The following is a 26849-nucleotide window of genomic DNA, read 5'->3' on the forward strand; positions in this document are numbered from 1 at the left end:
TAGTTGTGGCGCATGGGCTTAGTTGCTCCGTGGCATGTGGGATCTTCCCAGGGCTTGAACCCGCGTCCCCTGCATTGGCAGGCAGATTCTTAACGACTGCGCCACCAGGGAAGTCCCAGTCCATATGTTTTGATCCCTGGTCTCCTCACTCCTGTTTTCCTGAAGTTGGGGTTGAGAATGTAGGATGGCAACAGTAAGAAGAAACTGTGCTACTGAGATTGATTGATAGTAGGCATTCAAATGTGGTTTTTAACTTTGTAATGCAGACCCAAACTTGATTTTATGCAACGTGTGACGAAAGTAGTGGAAGAGTTATTTTCCTGGGCCTGACTCCAAATTTGACAGAGTTGTATTCCATATTCTCTCTCCCTCCCTTCTTCACTGTGTTCCTTCCCTTTTCCCAACTGTTGTTGCTCTCTTTCAGCACCTTTCTCAGTACTTTCCCTTTTCAATTCTGTGTGTGCTAGCCATATGATAGTCTGGTGACAGTTAAGGTCGTTATCACTTAAGTTTGCTATTTAGTTCCTAATTTGCTCTCTCACTCTTGTTGAGACAAATACCTTCAGTGCTACCAAATTGGTTGGGAATTGAGATGATTACATGATATCAATCAATTCATAGTCAGTTGTGTATTACCTAATTTATTACTTAAAATTCGAAATTAATTTCTAAATAACTTGAGTTAATTGCCTAAGTGAGATGTTTAGAGAGGTAATTTTAGACGGTATATTAATCACAATCTCTTTTTTGTCCCCCGCCTTTTAAACAGTTTTAATGAAAGCCAGTAAAAGGTAGATTCTATAAATATTCCTTTTAATGCTCTACCCGCTCTCAGTCTCTATTAATATCATGCTGTAATGATAAAAATTTTAAGAAAAACATGCAAGTTTCTAGTTTAACTATTGTACTTTAATGAAGGTAATAGAAGGTTATTTTACCCTGGACTAGTTGATGGCAATGTGATTTACTTTCTACTTTCTTACACCTTCAAAAAAAGTTCTTTTCTTCCCTATCTTTTCCTCCATAGAAGATTATTTCAAGTAGCTTATGTGAGACCTAAGAAACAGTACAGTGTTTATTAAGGTTCCTGAACTGATTCTCTTTTAGCAGTGGGCCCTAACAGAGTAGCTAACAAAGTCAGAAAACAAACAGTGGGTGATAAAGCCCAGGGACATTTTAGAAATTTGCTGAAGGTAATGTTTCAAATCTTATGTAACTCGTATAGGTGAGTTTCGTCAGTCTCATAATCTTAAATATAATTTTTTCTTGCCCAACTTTTTCCTTAAAATAAATTACAGTGTGTGCAGTGGCAGTAAGGAATTGCTTAGAGTGTCAGCAGCATTCACAGCTGAAAACTAAAGGCAAAGCAGGAAAAGTCCAGAAAACAACACACGGCCTGATTCCCATGGGGAAATCTGCAGCAAAGGTAAGCATACAGAATAATTAATTAAATAAAAAAGCATTCTCTCATTTTACGATTAAGATCTTAAATTTATTTGTTCATTTCAACATAAAGTTAAATAAATTTGACAGAGGTCCTAAAATAGTTATTTTAGTGTGTGGACATAACCTTCAAATATTTGTGTTTAAGTATACAGTAAAGATTTGCTTATACTTAATCTTGTCTGCTTTTCCAAATGTTTACTTTCCTTGTGTCCATGATACCTTTTCCTTCAAGTATGTCAATTTGTGTTTCACGTACTCGGTGAAACGGTGAGTTAGCATGCAGTTTCTTTTTTCCTTCATGACTCCCTTCTACATCCCCCACCCCCATCCTGACACCCAAAAAAAGAAGACAGAAAGAAGTAGGAAAATAAACTGGGAAAAACAACATTATAGCCTATGGAATACTGTTTATTTTTTAAAATGTCTGTGTAATGTATATATTTATATTTTTTTGTCTTAAATAGAGTCCGGTGGATATTGTAACTGGTGGTTTATCTCCAGTAAGAGATTTCGACAGACTTCTACAAGACATGGATATTAATCGACTTAGGGCAGTTGTCTTCAGAGACATAGTAAGTTACAGTATTTCTTTTACATATTCTCTTAGCTGATACATATTTCCTCTGAGGCCCAAAGTATTGAGAGTGAACACTCTTTGTGATATAAAATAGTCAGGTAGAAATAAGAAGGCCTAGATACCAGTTCTCTTGACAATGATTTTAGAATCTTAGAATATTAAAAATATTGTTTATATAAATGGAGCTAATATATCAGAGTATTGCTACCAAAAAGAAAAACACATTATTACATAGTAAGCATTGTAAGTGCTTCATATGTTCTTATTCATTCCAACAACTTCTTGATTTGTGTACTTTGTAATTCCCATTTTATGAATGAGGAATTTGAAGCACAGAGAGCTTGGGTAACTTGTTCAAGCTAATGGTAAATGATAGGATTCTAACTCCAGAATCTGTGCTCTGAAAGTTTTATGTGATATAAAAATACACGATGAAATGTTGGGAGTGGTGTTTTAAATTTTTTAAAGATGAAAAATAGTTTCGTTTTAGCTAATTTTGATATATAATATGGCAGAATTTCATGTAGGAATTGTAGTCATATAAAAAAAGTATAATCATTAGTATTTATTGAACACTTACTGTGTGTTTAGTACTAGCTGCTCTATATTACATATACGTTTTTTAAAAATAAACTTTATAACTTCAATTTTTAACTTTCCCTTCTCTTTCTCCAGTGTTTTAGTCCTCTTTTGATTCTTCACTAAGCTTTATACAAGTATACAATTTGTTAAAAGTAGTTATAGGTAATAATTATTAGCTATAACTAATAGTTTATTTTGTATTAAGCATATAACTGGATGATTTATATGTATTACCTCATTTAATTCACAGAATAATCCTATGAGAAAGATAGCAGAATTAGCTTAAATAGTCTGCTTAAAATCCTACAAGTAGTGAGAGGTAGAAGTGGATTAAGGACCTAGGGAGTCTGATTCTTGAAACTTTGATCTTAACCATTGTACTATAATGCCTCCCTGGATCTCAATTTTTTGCTTTTTGGTAGCTGTTATTATTCCTTTAATGAAGAAACCATTACTTTTGCTTTTTAGAACCCACTGACTGTGGTCCACTTTAGAACCAAATATTGCTGCTTCCTTCTCTCCCCATTCTCTTTCCTTGAGCAGTTGTTGAGTCTATTGCCCCGTAACTTTGTATTTCCTAGAATGAAGTTTCAAAATCTAGAATAGATGATGTAATTCTTTGGCTTAAAAGATTCTCTAATGGAAATGCAAACCAAAACTACAGTGAGGTAGCACCTCACAGTGGTCAGAATGGCCATCATCAAAAAATCTACAAACAATAAATGCTGGAGAGGGTGGGGAGAAAAGGGTAACCTCCTGCACTGTTAGTGGGCATGTAAATTGATACAGCCACTATAGAGAACAGTATGGAAGTTCCTCAAAAAACTAAAAATAGAACTACCATACAACCCAGCAATCCCACTACTGGGCATATACCCTGAGAAAACCATAATTCAAAAAGAGTCATGTACCACAATGTTCACTGCAGCTCTATTTACAATAGCCAGGACATGGAAGCAACCTCGGTGTCCATCAACAGATGAATGGATAAAGAAGATGTTGCACATATATACAATGGAATATTACTCAGCCATAAAAAGAAACGAAATTGAGTTATTTGTAGTGAGGTAGATGGACGTGTAGAGCCTGTCATACAGAGTGAAGTAAGTCAGAAAGAGAAAAGCAAACACCGTATGCTAACACATATATATGGAATTTGAAAAAAAAAAAAGGTTCTAATGAACCTAGGGGTAGAACAGGAATAAAAACGCAGACATAGAGCATGGACTTGAGGACACAGGGACGGGGAAGGGTAAGCTGGGATGAAGTGAGAGAGTAGTATTGATATATATATATATACACTACCAAATGTAAAATAGATAGGTAGTGGGAAGCAGCTGCATAGCACAGGGAGATCAGCTCGGTGCTTTGTGACCGCCTGGAGGGGTGGGAAAGGGAGGGCAGGAGGGAGACGCAAGAGGGAGGGGATATGGGGAAATATGTATACATATAGCTGTATATGTTATACAGTAGATTCACTTTGTCATACAGTAGAAACTAACACAACATTGTAAAGCAACTATCCTGCAATAAAGATGTTTTTTTAAAAAAAGTTCTCTAATGGCTTCCCATAGCACTTAAAATGAAATCACAGCTCCTCACCCTGGCTCTGAATGATTCGGCTCTTTGGCACTTTCTGATTGGTTATTATATCACGATATTTGGACAGAGAAATAGAGTGTCTCCTGTGTCTACCGTGTTCATTTCTGAAAGTAACAAATTAATTTTTTTGGTAATTATAAAAGTTATATAATCACCTTGCAAGAATTTTAGAAAAGAGAAAAGACCATGTTTCCCAAACTACATCCCAGAGCCTCTCTAGCATAAGCAAACTTTGAAGAAAAAGGAAATGACCTAAGACTGGGGATATAAATAAATTATTACCTTGAGGTTAAAAGCTAAGGTTTTTAATCAGTCTAATCTGAGTTCAGATTTGCTTTTTCATTTATTGTATGCCCTTAGGTAAATTACTTAACTTCTCTAGGCCTCATCTTATTTAAATGGGTTAATGAATATAGCACAGTGCCTGACTCACAGTAAGTATTCAATAAATGACAGCTACAATTGAAAGTAAATTTGTTTTAGGTGTTAGGACTTAAACATAAGGATCTATGGGATATTTTTTATTTGGGCACAAATCAGGCATACACTGTAAACTTCATACTGTAGTTAGTAAACACTGAACATATTAATGGGCTAAATAAAGATTAGATAGGTGTAAATAATTTATAAAAGATTAAGCAGGGCTTCTCTGGTGGGGCGCAGTAGTTGAGAGTCCGCCTGCCAATGCAGGGGACACGGGTTCGTGCCCCAGTCTGGGAAGATCCCACATGCCGCGGAGCAGCTAGGCCTGTAAGCCATGGCCGCTGAGCCTGCGTGTCTGGAGTTTGTCCTTTTCTTTCTGGCAGACACTATATTTTCAATTGTGGACACTTGAGTCTGTATTATTTTAAAATACTCTTGAGAATTTCTTTGGCATCCAGTTCTGTATGTGATAATGTTACTTTAAAAAATCTTGAATGCTTGTCTTTTAGGAAAACTGTTATTCTGATTTTTTAAAACATTTTAATTTTTATGGTTGGAAGCAAAAATAGTTGTTCACATATAATGATAATTGCTGTTTGATTAACCTTACAAAGTATATTAGGACATATCTCTTCAGATTTAGTTACTTAATTTAAAAAAAACAAGCCAGCTTCTCTCTTTTCATGTTTCACAAGCATAAAACCTAATATTTACAGGCATTTTTCCAAGACTATTTGCCTAATCTTTGCTCAGGTGAATTCATTACTATTTTCTGTGTATATTGAAAGATTTGTGAACATGTTTTCTATTTGAATGTTGTCATGTAAAGTAAGATTCAAACATGTTATTTAATAGTGGCTTGATCAACTCCTTTTATTTTTCCCCAGGAGGATAGCAAACAAGCACAGTTTTTAGCCTTGGCAGTTGTATACTTTATCTCTGTTCTTATGGTCTCGAAGTACAGAGACATTTTGGAACCCCAAAATGAAAGGCATAGCCAGTCTTTTAAGGAAACTGGTAATGAAAGCGGGAATTTATCACTCCCTGGTAAGTTTCTGTATTTTATTATCTGGCATCCAAAGTTCAAGTAAAACATTACCTACTTATGATAGTTAAAATATTGATTCTGGAATTTATGTATAAAGTGAGAGTATGTATTTATTTTTACTAATAACCAAATATTTTAAGTACCATTGCAATTGGGAGATGGTTTCTGTTCGTTAAGTGAGCCATCTATTTGAAAGATGAGAAAATGTTATTCTTTTTTTTAAAAAAATAAATAAATTTATTTATTTATTTTTGGCTGCTTTGGTTTTTCGTTGCTGCGTGCGGGCTTTCTCTAGTTGTGACAAGCAGGGGCTACTCTTTGTTGTGGTGCGTGGGTTCTCACTGTGGTGACTTCTCTTTTTTTTTTTTTTTTTGCGGTATGCGGGCCTCTCACTGTTGTGGCCTCTCCCATTGTGGAGCACAGGCTCCGGACACACAGGTTCAGTGGCCATGGCTCACGGGCCCAGCCACTCTGCGGCATGTGGGATCTTCCCGGACTGGGGCAAGAACCTGTGTCCCCTGCATTGGCAGGTGGACTCTCAACCACTGCGCCACCAGGGAAGCCTGCGGTGACTTCTCTTGTTGCGGAACATGGGCTCTAGGCCTGTGGGCTTCAGTAGTTGTGGCTCGCGGGCTCTAGAGCGCAGGCTCAGTAGTTGCGATGCATGGGCTTAGCTGCTCTGTGGCATGTGGGATCTTCCCGGACCAGGGCTCGAACCTGTGTCCCCTGCATTGGCAGGCGGATTCTTAACCACTGAGCCACCACAGAAGCCCGAGAATATGTTATTCTTTACAAATAAAATATTAGACATTTTTGTTTAACTCCACATTTGTTGTAAAGAATAAATAACATATTTTCTTATGAGACAGATTTGTTAACAAATAACTATAATAATTGGAGTTATAAAATTAGCTGCCAGTTATAGGGAAAGTTATAAAATTAGCTGCCAGTTATAGAGAAGCAGGTATTGTAGTTATAGAAGTAGCTGTTACCCAACAGGGGTGATTTATTTATCCAATCAATATTCATTCCGTACCTCCTAGGTTCTTGTTCATTATTAATGAACAAAAGAAAAAAAAAGTCTGCCCTCCTGGAGCTTGAATTCTAGTGAGAGGAAGTAGAAAATAAGTACATTTAATAAATAAATTGTATAGTATTGATTATTTTAGAAGGTGTTAAGTCCTAAGAAAAGAAAAATTGAATGGGGAAAATTATCAGGAATGACCAGGAGAAAGGGGGTATTTCACTCTAAGGAGAAAGGGATTTTCACTCTAAGGAGAATGAGAAATTATTGGAGGGTTTTGAGTACAGGAGTTAGAATTGATATATGTTTTTTAAAGTAACACTTTTAAGAATACACCCTACGGGGCAAGAAAAACCAATGTTTTAGTTATGTACTGCTGTGTTACATGTTACCTCAAAGCTAAAACTCACAAAACTCACTGTTTTAGTCTTGTTATCATGATTCCATGAATTTGATTCAGATAAGTCGCAGTGGTAATGATTCATCCCTGCTATGATTCAGTGGTAATGATTCAACCCCTGTTGTTTGCTGGGGTTGGAAAATCCGAAATGGCTTTTCTCCTCATTAATCTAGTGCCTCAGCTAGAATGGCTCCAAGAGCTAGGGCTGAATGACTGAAATGGCTAAGCTGGGGTTGTATGTGTGGGGCCTTGCTACTTGTTCTCAGATGAATTTCTTGGTTTTACTCCAACCAGGTAGCCAGATTGTTTATAGAGGTGTTCAGAGATTCTGAGAATGTACAGATTGCCAGATCTTAAGCTTGGGCACAGAACTGGCCCACTTCTACCACATTCGGTTGGTTGCAGTGAGTCAGGCCCAGCCCAGACTCAACAACTTCTCAAGGGGGTGAATACCAGGAAGCATGGCCAATAGAACCATTAATGTCACAGTCTTAACATAGCCAGTTAGGAGGATATTGCAATAACCTAGGCAAGAGGTAATTTTGGGGATGGACTAGGGTGGTAGCTGTAGGGCTAGTGAGAAGCAGTCAGATTCTGGATATATTTTGATAGTGAGAAAACAGGATTTTAAAATATTTGCTGTGGATATGCAAAAGATGGAAGGTAGTCAAGAATGATTATAAGGTGCACTTGGATAGACTGAAGGTGAAACATACTAAAGGAAGAAGATAAGAAATTCAGTTTCCAACATGTTGAGTTTGTGATGTCTTTTAGACATATAAAAGAAGATGCAGAATAGGCAGTTATATATAACAGTCTGAATTTTATTTATTTGTGTAGTTATTTATTGAAATAGTGGTATTTAAAACTTTGAGAGTTAATGAGACCACTAAGGAAATAAATGTTGATAGAGAAGATAAAAGGATTAAGAACTGAGTACTAAGTCCCTTCAAGTTAAGAAATCCAGGAGAAAAAGAAGTGAAGGAGGTAAGGAAGGAACAACAGTAAGGTAGTAGATGAAAAACCAGAAGAGCATCGTGTCCTGTAAGCCAAGTGAAAAAAGTATTGTCACGTTGGAGAGAATAATCAGTTGCTGCTGCTATGTCAAGTGCTGTTAGGACTGAGAACTGACCATTGGATTTAGCAAGATGGAGCATTTTTGTTGCAATGGAGTGAACACCTGATTGGGGGGAATGAAAATCAAGTAGAAAAGGTGATGCTCCCTGTTGAACTAGATTTTAAGGACCATTGAATTATTCAATTATTTAGGAGTGGTAACAAGTGTTCTAGCAGTAGAAACCATGATTGAGGTAGAGGTAATTATTGGTGTTGTAAAGTATTATGTGTTATGCCATGAGTAGCAGGAGATAAAGCTGGAGTTGAATAGTCATCTGAAAAATACTTATTGACTACCTACTACTTGCCAGGCATTGTTGTAGGCCCAGGCATTGTCATAGGCGCTGGAGAGGAAGTGTTAAAGAACGTACATTCCCTGCCCTGATAAAGTTTACAACTTAGCCGACTCATATTATTGAAGAACCTTGTACTTTATCCTAAGGATTTTGGACTTTTTCTTACAGGCCAATGGCTTTCAACCTTGTGTTGGTACCCATTGGTATGTCATATTCAGTTTGGGGTTTTCTAAGATATTTTGTTATTATTTATTATTATTTTATTAAACCATCTAATTATTTACTGAGTACATTTTCTAGATTATTTAATTTGTTTTTTACCTTTTAGAACATGCTGTATATTTCATAATTTAAAATAATTAGGACTGAGTGTACCTTTTTAAAATGAGTTGTAAATTTTTTAATTCATACTTTTCTTCTTTTTCTGGGTAAGATGGAGAAAATTCACCAGCAGCATTCAGTCCATTAACTCCAGCATCCATGGAAGAATCTGAAAGTGCATCATCTGCTCGAAGGAGGGACTCAGGCATTGGGGAAGAAATGGCTACTGGTTTAGGAAGCAATGTGGACGTAGCTCCTCCTGTAGCACCTCCAAGTGTCAGTGCAGGCCCAGATGCCATCAGTGAGGTGCTGTGCACTCTTTCTTCAGAAGTCAGTAAATCTCAGGAGACCAAAAGTGATGGAGAAAATGAATTGGATAACAAGGCTGCACCATCAGTTCCCGTTTCAAAAAATATCAATGTGAAGGACATTCTCCGAAGCTTGGTTAACATACCAGGAGATGGAGTCACAGTGGATCCTGCCCTTCTGCCACCAGCCTGCCTTGGAGCTCTTGGTGATCTATCTGTTGAGCAGCCTGTGCAGTTCAGATCTTTTGACAGGTACTGTAAATAGTCTTTAAATATATAAATATAAGGATTTAAATATATAAATTATAAGGATTTAAAGGTTATAAATATATAAATTTATAAATATATAAATTTATTGGAGTATAGTTGCTTTACAATGTTGTGTTAGTGTATACTGTACAGCAAAGTGAATCAACTATAGGTATACATATATCCCCTCTTTTTTGGATTTCCTTCTTATTTAGGTCAGCACTGAGTAGAGTTCCCTGTGCTATACAGTAGGTTCTCATTAGTTTATAAATATATAAATTATAAGGATTTAAAGGTTAAACAAGAATTTAACTTTGTTAAATTTTGTAGCTTCAACATTAAAAAGGGATGTTTTGATATAGTTTTAAAAATTATAAGGATATTTTGTTGTATGGTTTGTATATCATTTCAGATTTTTATTTATCAACATAATTATTAAGATTGTTTAAGAATAATTTTAATATTACATTGGCAAGTTGTATATTAAATAATTTTTTTCTTCGTTTGTTACAACTTAAAAATCACCTATATTTACAAATGGTTACCTTTCATTCCCCTGCTGTCAGTACTGTGCCAGCCTTTGTGAAAAAAGGTGGGAATCTGTGGATTCCGACAGATTCAGGAATTCAACAAAGTGTTCAGAGTCTTGACAGCTTGAGAAAGCTAACTATAGATTCCTGACTTTGTTGGTTCTGCTGTCCTAAGAAACCTTTGGCCAATTTGCTTGAAAATTTTCTTTATATTAAATTTTCTGAAATTCTGCCTGTAAGACATGTATGTATGAGAGTTGTTAAGCATATTCTTTTTCAAAAATCAGTATTTTTATCTGAAAACAAGCTCTGCCTTATAGAAAAGTTGCCAGTTAAAAGAAATTTTATTTTTCCTGAATCTGTTGAGGGAAAATTGATACAGTACTACACGCCTTTTGAATATTTTATTGTATATTTTCTACATAACCACAATACATTCATCAAAATAAGGAAATTAACATTGATATAATATTAATACTACCGTCAAATCTCGAAACACCTTTCAAGTTTCACTAATTTTCTCGGTAATGCTCTTTATAGTAAAAGGATCGAATTCAGACTTATGTGTTGTATTTTGTTGTGTCTCTTTATCCTCCTTCAATTTGGAAGAACAGTTCTTTAGTCTTTCCTTAAATTTAATGACCTCGACACTTCAGAAGATGAGAGCCCAGCTGTTTTGTATAATGTCCCTCAGTTTAGATTTGTCTAATTAGTGTCCTGGGGATTAGAGTCAAGCTAAAGCATCTTTGGAAGTAATATCACAGAAGTGATGCTATTTCTTCCTGTTGTATTCTAACAAGTGGCACATGGTTTTATCTCATTACTGGTGATACTCATTCTGATCATTTATAGAAATGGTATTTTCCGGGTTTCTCCACTGTTAAGGTACTCCCTGGGAAGAGGGGTTTAGAAACTGTTACCCTCCTCATCAAATGAATTCAGTACATTCATCATATGACCTTACGGTTTCATACTTTATAGGATGAATTATAATATTATTGTTATTGTTTATATTGATGCTCAGATTGTCTCTGATTTGGCCAGTGGGATTTCCTTCCAGTTGGCTTCTGTTTTCTTTTGGTATATCCTCATCATAATTTCCTTCTGTCTGGTTATTTCTTTGTGTCTCCTGTTCTCTGTATTTCATCTCATCTCCTAGTTTTCTACTTCAGACCTGCTGGCACATTAGATATCCAAGCTGGTTAAAATTATTTATATAATTAATATGCTCTGAAAGAACACAGGGAATATATAATTTTAATGGAAAATCTTTTTGCCATCATCCTCTATCATCTTACTCCCTCTACCTCTGTTTAAAGATTAGGTCAATGTCGTGGAATGATGAGATTGACAGAGTCTAAATTCCAGGTAAATAGCATATTGGTATATGTCTAATGTGACATTATAGATATAGTGGCTGCTAGATTCAGATGTCTTTTTCTTTTTTATTAGGCTTTATAATATAGGAGTTAGAATATTGACTCTAGAAATGAGATGAAACTGTTTGAGTTCTGGCTCTGTTACTTATTAACGAATTTGGACAAATTACCTCATCCTCCTGAGCCTCAATTCCCTTATCCTTACACTGTGCAATACTATACAGCTATTAAAGAGAACAAAAGCACAACAATATCTACTGGTGTGAAATGATATTGAAGATATATTAATCTATAACACTTAGCATGAAGAAATCCAGAAGTTTAAAAGATGATACCTAGTCTTAATGAGGGTATGAAGAAACACTTTTATATTGTTGAGAGGGCATATTGGTACAATTTATCTGAGGGAAAATTGGCAGTTAATTAAAATTTAAAATATGTAAACCTAATTATATAAGCTTATACAGAAGATATGTGCAAGTATAAAATGTTTTCTTTCTGCAAGAGGAATTTCATAGTTAAGCTAATACCTATTGAGCTTTTACCCTGTGAAGTGTATTAAAGTGCATTTTTTAGATAGATAGGTAGGTAGGTGGATAGATAGATACTGTTTTTATTCTTACTTTACAGATGATGAAACCTGAGGCACAGGGAAAGTAAATAAATGCTTTAAGCTTTTGCGCTAATAAATGGTGGAGCTAAAATTTAAACCATGGCCAGTGGACTCTAAATCCTGTCATTTGGCTATGCTATGCAAACGTAGTTGCCAATTTATTAAGAATTGGTTACATGTGTTGTTTCCTATGAATATAGTAAATACTGTGCAGCCACTAATGAGAGAAAAGCACAACTGATGTATTGTAAAATGATACTGAAGATATATTATTAAGTGGAAAAAGCAGAGTACAGTTTAGTTTGGAATTTATGATCTTTTGAAAAAATAGATACATATGTTCCCATATGCTTCAAAAATTTATAACAAACTGCAATGGCTATATTTTGAGGGTGAGAAGAGGTGTAAATGATTAGGTTTTTTCTGATATTCACAATTTTTATGAATTTGTTTAAATTTGTATTAGTCTTAGATTGAATAGTGAGAATAACTTAAGGGTAGAGTTTTACATTTAATAAATCTTACTAATATACTCAAAGTTGTTTCCTTATAAATTCCCCGAATTTCATGTATTTTGGGATTTATTTCTTTTTAAATAGCATAGAAATTGTCTATGCCTTAGTGATACCTTCAGTGTGTAGGTTACAAACTTATTTAGGGAACTGTGCACAGGGAATACATTTTAAAGGGGTTTATTGAAACAGGAAACAAAGGGGAATTTTGGTGATAGCATTTTTCAGGAGGTTATTTGGAACTTACATGTCTGGTATGCATTTAACATACTATCTGATGGCAAGCAAACTGCTCTGTTTTTACCCCCTCTTTTTCTTAGCAAGAGACACCTTTTGAAAAACTATTTTCATGCAGCTTTAGACCAGAGGAATATCTTTGAGAATTTCAAAGCGTCCTTCTGATCATGTATTTATCTCTGGAATGCTGTGTCAGAAATCACAACTCTCCTCATATCTTAAGAATTATCAACTTCCAAGCAATAGCTGGAACGTTTAGAGTAACAGCTACATGAGTGGAACCTTGCTGAAAGGCTGCCAGGTTGTGGGCCTTTGTGGATGGCAAGGTGTTTGTGTTCATTCCCATGCCAACGTTCTTGCTCTTATCTAATTTGAAGATCCTCTCTGGTGATTAGCGGATGCCAGGGATTTATCTTGATAAAGTTCAAGGGCTTGTCTGCCTTTTCAGCTAGATCCTTAGGGACTAAAGTACTAGGCTTAAAATGCTCTTTTCTCCTTTAGTTAACTATTTGCATGTTAAAGAAAATAGCATTTATGTGAAAGTTTGTGATAATTCAAACTGATATAATTCTGAAATGGAACTTCTGAACCTTAGTGATCTGGAAGACATTGTTGCTTTATGTTGTTACTCAATAAAAAGAAATCTTTAAAAAAGTATCCCTAGTTCAGGTAAGAAAAAAAAAAGTCAAGTGTTTACACTCTCTATCTCTGGAGACTTAGGAAAATTACTTCTTTCTCATCTGTAAAATGGGGATAATAATATGTAGTACTTACCTAATGGGTTGTTATAAATATAAATAATTCCCTCATAGGTTGTTATAAATATAAATAGCATAATTCATATACGTCCTTAGCATAGTGCTCACAAATACTAATTATTCATTAAAGTTGGTGAGTATAAAGAAAAAAGCAATAATATGTGAAATTTTATACTTTAATATTTGGTTTTTAATTGAAAGTTTGGAAAAATAGCTTATATAACTAAAAGACTTACCTGTCTTCCAAATTTTTTATGCCAAAAAAGTTTGAAGTGCTTTTTGTTAAAATTGTTGGCTGATATTAAAAATTCAGTAATTTATTTCTTGAAAATTAACAAGGATTTCAATTTGTCTTTTAAATGGAAACTTAAGCTGTAGCCTGAGAACAATGGCATTTTATTAAAACTTTAAGACATGCTTTACTAGTTTAGATTTACACTTTCATACATGATAAATATGATAGCTTAAAGACCCCCCCGTATTGAAGATTTTAGTCTTGTACACAGAAATTTTATAATTTAACAATAGTAAAAACAGTTGGAATGAAAATATCCTGAAATCTGCCTACTGCTTAATGTCCTTTTAAGGGAATCTTTGTTACTGAATTTTCTTTGTTTTTATGTGGCCCAAAGCTAAAGTATTAGTATGTTACTTCTTCAGTGATGTTTGAATCAGTCATTGAATTTGGACATTGATTAATTTTATTTTTCTATTATGTACTAACTACATAGCGGGGCTAAAGAATGCAACTTTTCCATTTCTGAGCAGATATATTTTTGTATTTTAGTAGTAGTAGTATATATTTAATATCTTGGAAATCTTTATTACCATTGCTTATAGATGATTATATTATAGAATTACCTTTAAATGTTAATATGATTGTGGTGATGGTTGCACAATTCTATGAACATTCTAAAAACCATTTAATTGTATACTGTACATGAATAAATTGTATGGAATGTGAATTATATCTCAATAAAACGTAAAGGTCAGTATGAGGAAACAGTTCAAATTAGAGGCTCTTGTTTAGATAAACCCAGAATTGTGGGACAGTTCTGCCATTTACCTTGGCAAGTTACTTTACCTTTCTGAGGTTTACTTTTTAAATTTTCTTAAATGGAGGTAATTTGTATGTTAGGATTGTTTTGTGAATTGAGTAATAATTCTTGGCATATTGTCAGTGCTTAATCGTAGCATTCATTAATAATTTATTAAGTTTATATAATAGGATCATGTAGAAGCACAAAGAATAGTGGACTCTGACTTGGCAATCTGGGGAGGCTTACCTTTGAGCAAGGTTTTGAAAGGTGAGAAGGAAGTTAGCTGGCAAGCAGGACTAAGAGGAAGGCGTCTTGGTAGAGAAATAACACGTACAGAGGACTGGAGTTGTGAAAGCATGTACATGCTCAGTTCAAGAACCATAACAGCATATTGCAGTAGTGTGTAAGGAGTGCTAGTTAAATGTAAATTCATATAAGAAGCCACACTTCAGATGTGTCAGGAATGAGAATATGTGAAAGATACTGGACAATAAATATTTACTGAACTGAAATAAAGTATAGCTATTATTCATGGTTGAAAACATTATTAGGGGCTTCCCTGGTGGCGCAGTGGTTGAGAGTCCACCTGCCGATGCAGGGGACACGGGTTCGTGCCCCGGTCCGGGAAGATCCCACATGCCGCGGAGCGGCTGGGCCCGTGAGCCATGGCCACTGAGCCTGCGCGTCCGGAGCCTGTGCTCCGCAGCGGGAGAGGCCACAACGGTGAGAGGCCCGCGTACCGCAAAAAAAAACCAAACAAAAAACATTATTAATGGCAGTTGTTTAAAGGAATAGAAATGAGGTCAAGTTCTTTTGTTATCTTTTATTAACTGTACCATCTTGGACACATAGAGATTGTGCATATTATGGGACATCTGTGGTAAACATTTTTTTTTTGTTACCAGCTTTCCAACATTTTATTATGAAAATGTTCAGACATACAGAGAATTTGCAAGAATTGTACACTGAACACCCAGAGACCTACCACTGAGATTCTGCAATTAGCCTTTAACTGTTTGCTTCATCTTAGAGTTCTCCATATAGCCATCTCTCTATTCATCAGTCATTCTTATTTTTCTGATGCATTTCAGAGTAAGTCGCATACATCAGATCACTTCACTCAAACATTTCAGGCGCAGATCTCTAACCAGACATCAATACTGTTTTTAAGGTGAAATGTACATACAACAACAGGCATAAATTTTTAAGTATGCCATTTGATGAGTTTTGACAAATTAAACACCTGTGTAACCTAAATTTCCAATCAAGATATCATCAGTCTTGAAAGTTCCTTCATGCTCCTTCTCAGCCAATGCCTGTCTCCACCCCACACAGGCAATTATTGTTCTATTTTTTAATTTTTAAATTTATTTTTATTTATTTTTTAAACAATAGATTAGTTTTGTCTTTTCTAGAACTTCATGTAAAAGAAAATACAAAATTTATGTTCCTCTGTATACGGCTTCCTTCACTCAACATAATGCTTTTGAGATTCATATGTGTTACGTTAATCAGTAGTTTGTATGTTTTTATTGCTGGATATTATTCCATTGTAAAAACACACCACCATATTTTTATTCATTTTTCTGCTTAAAGGATTCTGGGCTATTTCCAGTTTTTGGCTCTTATCAGTAAAGCTATCTGAATGTTATTGTACCTATTTTTTGTGGACTTCAGTTATCTGGAGGAAATTTCTAAGAGTGGAATTGCTGGTACATAGGGTAGGTTTATGGCTTAAGTTTCAAATATAGAAAAAGCAATTTCACTTTTCTAAATGTTAATTTCTATTGCTCCTATCAGTACTTGCCTATTGTATGAGTAAACTGAATCTTGCTAGTTCGTTCTTTTGTGAGCAAATGTCTAAGTAAATTCTCCGTATCCCCCCCGCCCCCCCCGCTGCCCCCGTCCCCCCAAAATAGGTTACTAGGAAATAGGTAGCTAGAGATTTTCTTAAACAATAGGCTTGTAAATATTTGCCCCATGGTAGGTAATATACAAATTACATTTTTTATTGTTTTCTGAATGTGCTACCAGCACACGTGTACACACACACACACACACACACACACACACACACACACACGCACGTGTGCACAGAGGGGGTCATCTGCTCCCCCTAAAGTCAATAATCTTCATCCGATATAAGCTACTGTGATTTAAGCACACCATTTTGGATTGAGGGCTCAGGTGGCTGTTGCTTCTATTTTTTAGTGTATAGTTAACATTGGCAGTCACCCTTATAATGATGTGACACCAGCTACCCCCAAGTACATTGAATAAGCCATGCCTAGCACAAGAGAACTTGATTTAATTGGCAACAGTGTTTGCTGTCACATGATAGGCACTGAAGTAAAACGAAACCTATTTCACTTTGTATTATCTCTTTTTGATGTAACAGTGAAAACAAAATGTATTTTTAAAGTGCTGGAATTATATAATTTTCACTGTGGAATACATATATCTGGATCAAGTATCTAAGTAACTTTATTTAGGAACTGAATACTTTAAAGCTGTTAAGGGAGTACTTGAAGCTTGCAGTTACAATATTGTCAACAAAAGATGTGATTAAATAAATTGAATGTTGAAGACTTTAGGCTTATGGTTAATACCAGGTAATTAAAAGTAAGCACTGCTGTGGGAGTGCATTATATATTAGCTGTCCTCTTTACCTCATTAACTGGGGTTTTGCATGTTTATGGAGCTAACTTCAATTAAAAATGCCTTTTAAGTTATGCCTATTAAGGTCTTTTAGTTACTATTTTGGTATAAAGTATTACACTTAAATGAAATTGGTATATCGTAAATACCTGTGTTTGAGTAATACCCAAGATGAACAAATTTGATTATTTGATATTTTTACATCTAGGTTTTTTATGCCTATGCATTGTTTTTTCTGTGTAATATAAGACAGTCTATGAGAGTTAAAAAGTAAAACTTTGCTTGTATACATGTTAAAAAATTGTTCATACCTGCATTTTCTTAACCTTATAAGATTTCTAAGGTTTTATCATTTCAACTTAGTGGTGCTTTAAAATCCTTACAGAAGCATGTTGAGTTTTCTGCTTCACTTCTGAGGTTAAGAAAAAGTTAATTAATTTTCCATTTGAATGCCAAATTCCTATTTTCCTATATACCTTTGGTTATATTTTAAGGTGGATAATTAAAGATGATCCTAAATTTAAAGAATATTATAAATATAAATTGAAATGTTAAAACTGATTATTATATTTTTGTAGAACATTGTCTCGATTCTAAAAAAATGAAGTATAAATAACTGTGAACACCACTGAAGAGATTTCTTATTGAGAGTATATTCTAAGTTGTACATCAAAATAGAGATAAGAAAAAGTTAGGAAAAAGAAGTTGCTTTCCTATTTTCTGTTTTGAAATTCATGTAATTAACTTGAGTGATTTTCTGTATTTTAAAATTTATTTACTTTCTTTATTACAGAAGTGTCATCGTGGCAACAAAAAAATCAGCAGTCTTACCTTCAACACTTACAAGTATACCTACCAATGCTGTCAGTGTGGTTTCTTCAGTAGATTCAGCCCAAGCCTCAGATGTGGGGGGAGAATCACCTGGTGAGTTTGTTATCAGCGATTTCAACAAAAAAGTTCTTAATCCCATTGCAAAGCTTAGGATTTTTGATTAAGTTAAATAGTTTTATTAGGCATATTTTGAATGATTATGCTTTTGTATTATGTTGTTGATTATTTGATGATTTTCTGAATCATCATTTTTGAGTAATATGAAATAAATTAAATCAAGGATTTTAATACTTTCTCCACTTAAACATAGTAGTGTATGACAAATTGGATGCTGCTGGTTGGGTGGTTGAATGAATGACAGATGTATTAAAATACTTTTTTCCTTTCCTTTCACTTGAGAAGATGTGTATAGATAGTGGTTAATATGAGAAAGTTTTGCTGACATTTGGTCTTTTAATCTGGTTATCAGTTGCCAGATGTTTATATGGTATCCAGTACTTTGCTTTCTCTTGCATAGTTTTTGAATTAGATGCTTGGAAAGGGAATGCTGCCCTCAAGTCTATCATCATTCTAGCATTAGTCACAGTAGTTCAATAACTCTTACTACAATTTGATTTTTGCCCCGCCTCTCTCTCTCTATTCCTTCCTAACGTAAAAGCCTTTTGGTGCACATGTATGGGTGCAAGATCCTATATCCCTAGATGTTGATTGGAAGCTCAGTGATAATAGCAGGTGAACTTGAAGACTATGTGATATTAAAAAGACCAAGTTAGGACAAAGGGAATATTATTTTATATAAGTAGTGTATTTCTAAGTGTTGTGCTATTTCATTAAAAAAAAGCCCAAAAAACTAAAAAAAAAAAAATTAATCCCCCAAAGGAGTCATCCTCTCTTGTTACTCTAGGATGAGATTAATGAAAAATAAAAGGAATTTTGAAGGAATGACTAGGTGGATTATGTTAAAATCAGAAATAATGTTTTTCCTTCATCTTTTGCGACATCTCAGGCCTCCTATCCAATGTTCTACCTTTATTTGGTAAACCGGTATATCTCAGCGAGTTTTGCTGCTAACTTGAGTTTCTACTAGCCAGTTGTCAGGGACATTTAATTTTTCCTTTCTGTGTACTATGTATCATGTGTTCCAGAAACAAGACTAGTATTTTTTAAAAAAATATTTATTTATTTAAATTTATTTGGTTGCGGGTTTTAGTTGTGGCAAGCAGGCTCCTTAGTTGCGGCATGTGGGCTCCTTAGTTGTGGCATGTGAACTCTTAGTTGCAGCATGCATGTGGGATCTAGTTCCCTGACCAGGGATCGAACTTGGGCCCCCTGCATTGGGAGCATGGAGTCTTAACCACTGCACCACCAGGGAAGTCCCAGGATTGTTTATTTCTTTTGTCTTTCTTTTGTCTTTCCTGAAAAACTTTTTTTCAAAGTTTTAAATGTGATTAATTCTTTACAAATTTCTTAGTGTTAAGTGATAATAGAAAATGCTCACAGTAGGTTAAGTAAAAAAAAAATTACATGCAATACTTTACATGCTATGAAATCATAACTATGTGAAGTATGTATATACTTCTCATACATGGAAGAAGCAAGGAAATGTACTCCGAAGTTACTTGATTATTTCCATGAATTAATGGAAATTTTGATTTTCAAAATTTTTAATGTTAGTATATTTTCCAAAAATTTATCAGTAATCCTGTATTATTTTTATAATTAGGAAAGAATAGTTGTTGAAGAAAAATATCCACAAGGAAACCAAAAGCTGCAGTGGTAGTAGACAGTTTTGTGCTGCCTTGTTTTTTACTTTATTAAAACATTTTTTAAGATTAATAGACCTTATATTTTAGGTCAGTTTTAGGTTATAGAAAAATAGAAAGGAAAGTAGGGAGTTCCCATATATGCTCTCAACCTCACCCTCTCTGCATTTCTCTGTTGTTAACATCTTGCAATAGTGTGGTATATGTGTTACATTTTGTTTTTCATCATTCATTGTCTTAGTGAGAAACAATAAAGGAAAGTAAGTGTAGAACTCCAGCAAAATTTCCTCTTCTTTATTTTCTCCTTCTTTATTTCCTTCATCATTATACTCTGATACTTTTTTTTTTTTTTTTTTTACTTTGGAGAAGCAGCAATTTGGGGATCTATTTTGGACTGGTTACGCAAATTTCTGTTCTTCCACCTCCATCCAAAGGCCTTAAAAAAAATCAACTGTGATTTTTCTAGACAAGCCCCTGTTGGGAAAAAGTCAGATGTTACTAATATCTATGAAACTTTCTGCTGTCTTTTAAATTCAGTAATAGTGAATTCCTAATAACTTCCCAGAGCATATGTAGTAAATTCAGAGGTTCACAGTACACTGAGTAAAATATTATCATCTTATTTTGAATATATTACCCTTTAATTTCAGTTTATGGGGCAAGGTAAATAGGATCCTCTGATTTCTTTTAAATATATTTTTCAAAATTCATGCAGTCTTTGACTTATTTCAATAAAGCCAGAAAAAATGTTAAACAAGTAAATAAAATTGGTACAAGGGAAAGAAAAAAAAATTCATGCAGTCTTCAGAAGAGATAAGAAACAGAAAGAAAGCTGATATATGAGTAATATTTGATATAAAACAGCATAACAAATTTCTTTCTGAAGCCATTGTATATTTTCCAGTAAGTTCATTACAATGTAAAATACCCTGAAGAACCATATGCAGAATTACAAAATAATTTGCTATCTTGAAGACTATCATATTTATTGGTAAAACCCCACAAAACCCTGTATCCAGCCCATAATGTACCCTTTTCCCCCTCTTATTTAAATTTTGTATAACTTGTGGTGGTAGTGTTTCTCAAATAGTTCCCAGTTTTTTCCATTTTGGGGTAGAATTTGTAGTTCATTTCCTTTATTTAGCTCCCTTTATTTTTAAAAAAATTCGTTCCTTTTTAAAAATGACAAGTCATTCTGAGTTGTTCTTGTGATGATGGTCTTTATTTTTGTCACTTGTTTTGATTTCCATACCTGACTTTTCCTTTCCTCTTCCTCTGTCACTAGGCTCTTGTTTTCACTTATATGGTGTCTCGATTTTAGTTTATTATTTCCATTCCATTGATTGCTGCCATGAACATTACTGCCTTGATAAGAAATCTAACCCAACTGAATGTTTTCAGTCATCCTATTTCTTACTCTCCTACAGCCCTATTTTTCGTGCTTTGCCTACTATACTTGCCCTTGTAGTCTGTTCTCTTTTCACTTGGAATTCAAACAGTTATCTCTCTGCCATCAATATTTTTAGCTGATAGATTTTTGTTTTCTTTTTGGTAGATCTCTTGATTTAAGTTATTTGCCATTAAAAAAATAGGCTATACAGTATATCAAAGCTTATTATGCTGCTTCTGGTTCAAGCAAGATTTGGGAAAAATGATTTGTGGATGAATTGATTGCTATTGTGATTACATGGTGAGCTGGGCAGTTTATTCTTGCAGATCTGGGTAACTTAGGTATTATTCTTGGTTTGATCTTGGATTATTTTCTTTACATGAAAGTACAGTTAATATCTGTCTCTGTGGACCATAAACCTTTGTGTCTTGGGACGACTTCAGTTCTGAATTTTATAGTGAGTCAGAAACAAAAAGTGAACTGCTCATAGTTAGTAATAGATTATTGGTTAATAAAAAAATATACTCGATAGTACATAGTACATTAGCAAAAATGGGAACTTCCTTGGAAGAAACCATGTTGAACAGAAAACATAAAATATGAGTTTTGTAGCAAAAAAGTTTAAACTATTTGGAAATTTTGATATCAAAATGGGATTTCTATGTTTTACGTGTGGCACAATTAAAGACAAACTAGGACTGGATCCCAGAAAAAGAATGAGAACTTGTCAACTTATGTGAGGTCAAAGATTTTTCTGTCAAAACATTACCACCCAAATAATTTTATAATTTTGTGAAAAAATTAAGGATTTGTTAATACATTTTATTTTTATTTATTTAAAAAATTTTATTTTTTATTTTTATTTTTGGCTGCATTGGGTCTTTGTTGCTGTGCGTGGGCTTTCTCTAGTTGAGGCGAGCGGGGCTACTCTTTGTTGAGGCGCGCGGGCTTCTCATTGCAGTGGCTTCTCTTGTTGCGGAGCACGGGCTCTAGGCGCACTGCCTTCAGTAGTTGTGGCACGTGAGCTCTAGAGTGCGTGCAGGCTCAGTAGTTGTGGTACACGGGATTAGTTGCTCCGCGACATGTGAGATCTTCCCGGGCCGGGCTCGAACTCTTGTCCCCTGCATCGGCAGGCGGATTCTTAACCACTGTGCAACCAGGGAAGCCCTGGAAATACATTTTAAAACAGTGTACATTATTAAAACTATGATCAGTATCCAAGTTTTGACTCATACAAATTTCAGATTTTAGTTTGAATAATGTTTCTTAGCTTTTGTAGCATTTTATTAGCAAAAAAGTGTAATATAATAATAATGGCAAACCTTTCGTAAGAAGTGGTAAAAGATTCATCAGAAGAAACAAGGTTTGCCCTTTGTGTATGCATATTTATTTATAAAGAACACTAAAAGAGAAAATAGGGTTTTTAGTAAATATATCAAAATCTGTAAATTTTAGTTACTCATTAGTAAAGGTTTAATTGTCCAGACTACAATATGTGTTAAGATGCAGTTACTCTTTTTTCAAATGTCCGGTGGTGTTTTCAAATATGTTTGATTTGCAAAGCGTAAACGATTAAAACAAAATTGAAGCTAACCCAATGAAGGAACTAAACAGACTGTTCTTAAATAATTTATGTGCTGAGTGTTTGCTAATTTGCAAAATTTAACAGTTACACTACTTACCAGAGTATTAGGCTCTACTGTGTATCAGAGCCATGCCTATTATAAATTAGTATGTTTATTTTTAATGTTGAAGGAAAATTTTGATTCTTTGCTTTATATAATCTTTGACCCAAGAGGCTTATCTTTACTTATCCAATAAAAGTTTCTTTTATTTAATGAAGAATTTTAGCTGGGCATATAGACTATCCCTCCCTGAATTGGTCTGGAATGGGTGGGGAGGGAAAGAGGGAGAAAAGGAGAGAGAAGGCAATTAAAAAAATAACCGTGTTTAGGGATTAAATATTGGCATTTGTATTAATAGTACTTTTTTGCAAAGGACATTATTTATGTAGACCCTTAGGGACCTTGAATTAACAATCGGCTATTCCCTGGATAGATGCTAGACAGATGATCTATTTACATTTTCCCTTTTGTTCTTTTGAATGTCTGGAAGACTGTCAGTTTGAAGGAGCCAGTTTATCAGTGCAAGGATAAGGAAAAGATAAGTCAGTACCATTCCATATGTTGGAAGTAGCTTCTGAATTTACATGTTTGATCACTTGTTGAAAATATTTTTATTGTTAAATTGATTAAAAACAAATTTGTCATAAATTTATGATTTTTTAAGCTGAGTTGAAAAAATGCTGAATGTATTTGGAAGTTACATTTTTCTGTCTGGTAGGAATGAAGGTCAACCTGGTGTGAAATTACTGATATATTTATTTTTTATGTGATTTTTTTTTTCCTTAAAACAATTGCTAGTTGATTCACTTATCTTTGTTGGTAATGTATTTTCTTATGATTTGAAAAGATCACTTTATAAAAAATCCCTTTCTGCTCTAGTCTTTTTAAGGTTTGAAAATTGGCATTATTTCTAGGGTAGTGTCAAGAAAGCGTTTTTGTTACTGTTTCATGTAGAGCCACCAATGCTCCTTGACTTTTTCAAATTTTGATATATATATATTTCACCTCATTAAAATTAGTCTCAATTTGTGCAGTAAAAGCTAATGTTGTTTTAAACTACTGTCTGAATTGAAGCCTCATACAAACATTTTCTTGCAATTTATTACTTCTATCTCTTTTTAAGTAGATGAGGCCTTATGTGTTCCTTTTCGTCAACTTCAGAAAAGCTCAAGAAAAAATACCAATTAGGCCTTTTATTTTTTATTTTTATTTTTTGTGGTACGCGGGCCTCTCACTGTTGTGGCCTCTCCCAATGCGGAGCACAGGCTCCGGATGCGCAGGCCCAGCGGCCATGGCTCACGGGTCCAGCCGCTCCGCGGCATGTGGAATCCTCCCGGACTGGGGCACGAACCCGTGTCCCTTGCATCGGCAGGCAGACTCTCAACCACTGCGCCACCAGGGAAGCCCTGTCAGATGATTTTGTATGCACTGGGAAACGAAACAATTTGTGTGACTTGCTTTATTGTGATATTCACTTTGTTGTGGTCTGGAACCAAACCCAACATATCTCCGAGGTATCCCTGTATTCAGACAGTATATTTATATTAATTATTCAACCGTTTTTCCTTTAGTTTATGTAATCTTGAGGTTTTACATTGGCAAAATAATGAATTCAAAGAGTTACGCAATTCCTCCTTTAGTCATTTACCAAATTTCAGATTTGATTCTGCTGCTGCGTTCTTGATTTTATCCACTGTGTTTTCTCACAATTAGATTTCAACTTCTGGCTGACTACAATTGCTAAGATGCCTTTGTAAAATGCATTAATTTGAGAGATGTTACCATGTAGAAAAATGTGCATCTTATCACGATGAAATAGGTTGTCTGGAAAAGAATTCTTACTTAGAGATTTATTAAATTCTGGTTCTTTTAAAATAAGCCCATGATTGCCATCTTTCTCTGCCCAACTTCATCTAAAGTCTGTGTCAATATTCTCCAGCCAAAGATCCCAGTAGTAAACCTTTGGTTGACTAAGTCAGTGAGGGAGAATGCACATAGTGAAACTTGGGGCATCTCAGGAATAGTGTGTTAGAAAAGATTTATTATAGGATTTGAGCTTGCATGTAAGTGCAAAGAACAGAGTCTGAAAGGATATATTCCAAATTGCTGATAGTGGCTGCCTTTGGGGAGGGATTGGGACTAGGAGGGTTTGTGCAAAACACTGCTGAATTTAAAAATATGGATGTATTCGTGCTTTGTGTAATTAAAAAATAACTAGAAAAAATGATGATTTTGGGGAAGGGTTAAGGAAGTGGGGCTTTCTTCTGTCAGAAAGCATGGGTAATTCTATGATTAAATATCCTAATAAATCTTACCTAGAATCGTGGAAGACTTGAATGAGGGTAAAGCTCTAATTTGTAAAGAAACAGCAATCTTTCATATTAAGATTTGGGATGTTTGACCATCTTTGTTATTTGGCTGGAGTTCATGTTTTTGTCTGTTGGGGCATGATCACAGAGTGGTATTGTTTTATGTTGATTCATCATGGTCATGGCATGGCTTTGTCTGATGTTGCTGTTTTATGAAATTGTTTATATTCAGGGAGAGAATAACAAGACCTAGCTCGGGGCTCTAAGCCAGCTCTTAACAACACCAGGGCCTAGTTGACATTACAGGGCCAGCTCCCACATGTCAAAGAGGCTGCTTTTCTACCTTCTCATCTGTTTCTGCCATCTTTCTTTCTACATCCTAGGTGAACATTTCTTCTTCTATCTTTCTTTTATCTTTCTGTCCACACCACTTTGTCTCCTTGAGGTGTTTCCAGGCTACCCATGCCTGAAGTTTTAAGAATAGATCAAAAGAATCTGATCTCTGATAGTGCATCCTGATAGGTTCCAGAATCCTTTGAGGCCCTCTTCCCTCCTTGTCTATAAGCTTTGCATCTTTGTTTCATTTGCTTCAATATGTTTGCTGCCTTTCTTGGTCTACCTTTCTATAGAATTGTGATGGGATTTCAGTCTGCTCTAATACTAACTTGGTGCCCTTTTAGGACACTACTTTTAGAAAGAGAAACTTTACTTCTTGGATTGCAGCTGCAAGCAAGTTGTGCATACCTCCTTTGCCTATACTGTCCAGGTTGTTAGGCTATCATCTCAGTTGGATTCCAGTGACTCTTATGGTCCCTGTGTCAGAGAGGGGCATTTGACACTGTGTGCGTGTCCATTCTTTTCTTCCTTCTCCCTATTATTGTCCTTAGAAAGAAAATGGCTCTTCTGTTTCTTCAGGTCCTACTCCTAGCTTAAATTGAATGCTTTTCTATCCCATATATCCTGATTGTTAAATGGGAACTTTATTTTTCCCCTACTTTCTTGAGCTTTTTAGAACTCTTCAAGCCTCAGTAAATTATCCTCCAAATTAGTCTTCTAGACTTTTTCAATACTTCTCATACTGTGTGTTGTTTCTGTACCTATCCATTCTTTGACTCTGTCAGAGTTAAGTTCCTGGTAATTATTTTTCTCTTGCCAAGTAAAATTTATAAGCACAGTTATTTGTTGAAAACATAAAGGAGGTAGCTCTTGTATAGGGCAAGGTAGTTTGAACATCTTGTGCTATAAGATGGTGAGTGGGCATTTAACAATACAGATATACAAGAGTAAGGACATCTGGGAGTGTTCATTGGAGAGTAAAATAAGATCACATGGTGAAAATTAATTTTACAAAGTAGTTTGAACAAAGATAGGGACATAAAATTGTAGGAACTAGAGAGGGAAGTATATACCAGGTGGGAAGATTGACCTACTAAAATATGGGGATGGAATGATTAAGGGAATCATTTCTGCAATTAACATAAATTGAGAACCTTGTATTGTGTCAGTTTGTCTAGGTGCTAGAGATCGATGGATGAAAAAGATGAGATCTCTGCTTTCAAAAAGATTAGTATACTAGGAAAAAGGACATTTAAAAAACCAATTGAAATACAATGTGACAAATGCAAACAACAGGTTATTTACGAATTACAGTGAGGACGCACATGAGGGAGTGTGTTCTGCTTGTATCATTTAAGAAAGGTTTCTCAGGTGGTTATTGCATAATGTTTGCTGGACTAGACTCAGAAGCATTCAGGGTATAGCAGAAGTTATTTGGTGGCTGAATAAAGACAGTTTTCATGGTAATGAGGCATA

General features: G+C 34.8%; 1 protein-coding gene across 1 annotated transcript in view; it reads left to right on the forward strand.

Annotated features, from left to right (window-relative positions):
• The window catches only part of LRBA (LPS responsive beige-like anchor protein), a 732049-nt gene that overhangs the window by 174120 nt on the left and 531080 nt on the right, over nucleotides 1-26849 (forward strand). Inside the window, exons 27-31 of the mRNA XM_030878183.2 lie at nucleotides 1299-1426; nucleotides 1911-2018; nucleotides 5518-5677; nucleotides 8948-9395; nucleotides 17913-18043. Of these exons, the coding sequence (XP_030734043.1) occupies nucleotides 1299-1426; nucleotides 1911-2018; nucleotides 5518-5677; nucleotides 8948-9395; nucleotides 17913-18043 (975 nt within the window). The remainder of the gene's footprint in view (nucleotides 1-1298; nucleotides 1427-1910; nucleotides 2019-5517; nucleotides 5678-8947; nucleotides 9396-17912; nucleotides 18044-26849) is intronic.

This window comes from Globicephala melas, chromosome 5 (genome assembly GCF_963455315.2).
Source record: "Globicephala melas chromosome 5, mGloMel1.2, whole genome shotgun sequence".
Lineage (NCBI taxonomy): Eukaryota > Metazoa > Chordata > Mammalia > Artiodactyla > Delphinidae > Globicephala > Globicephala melas.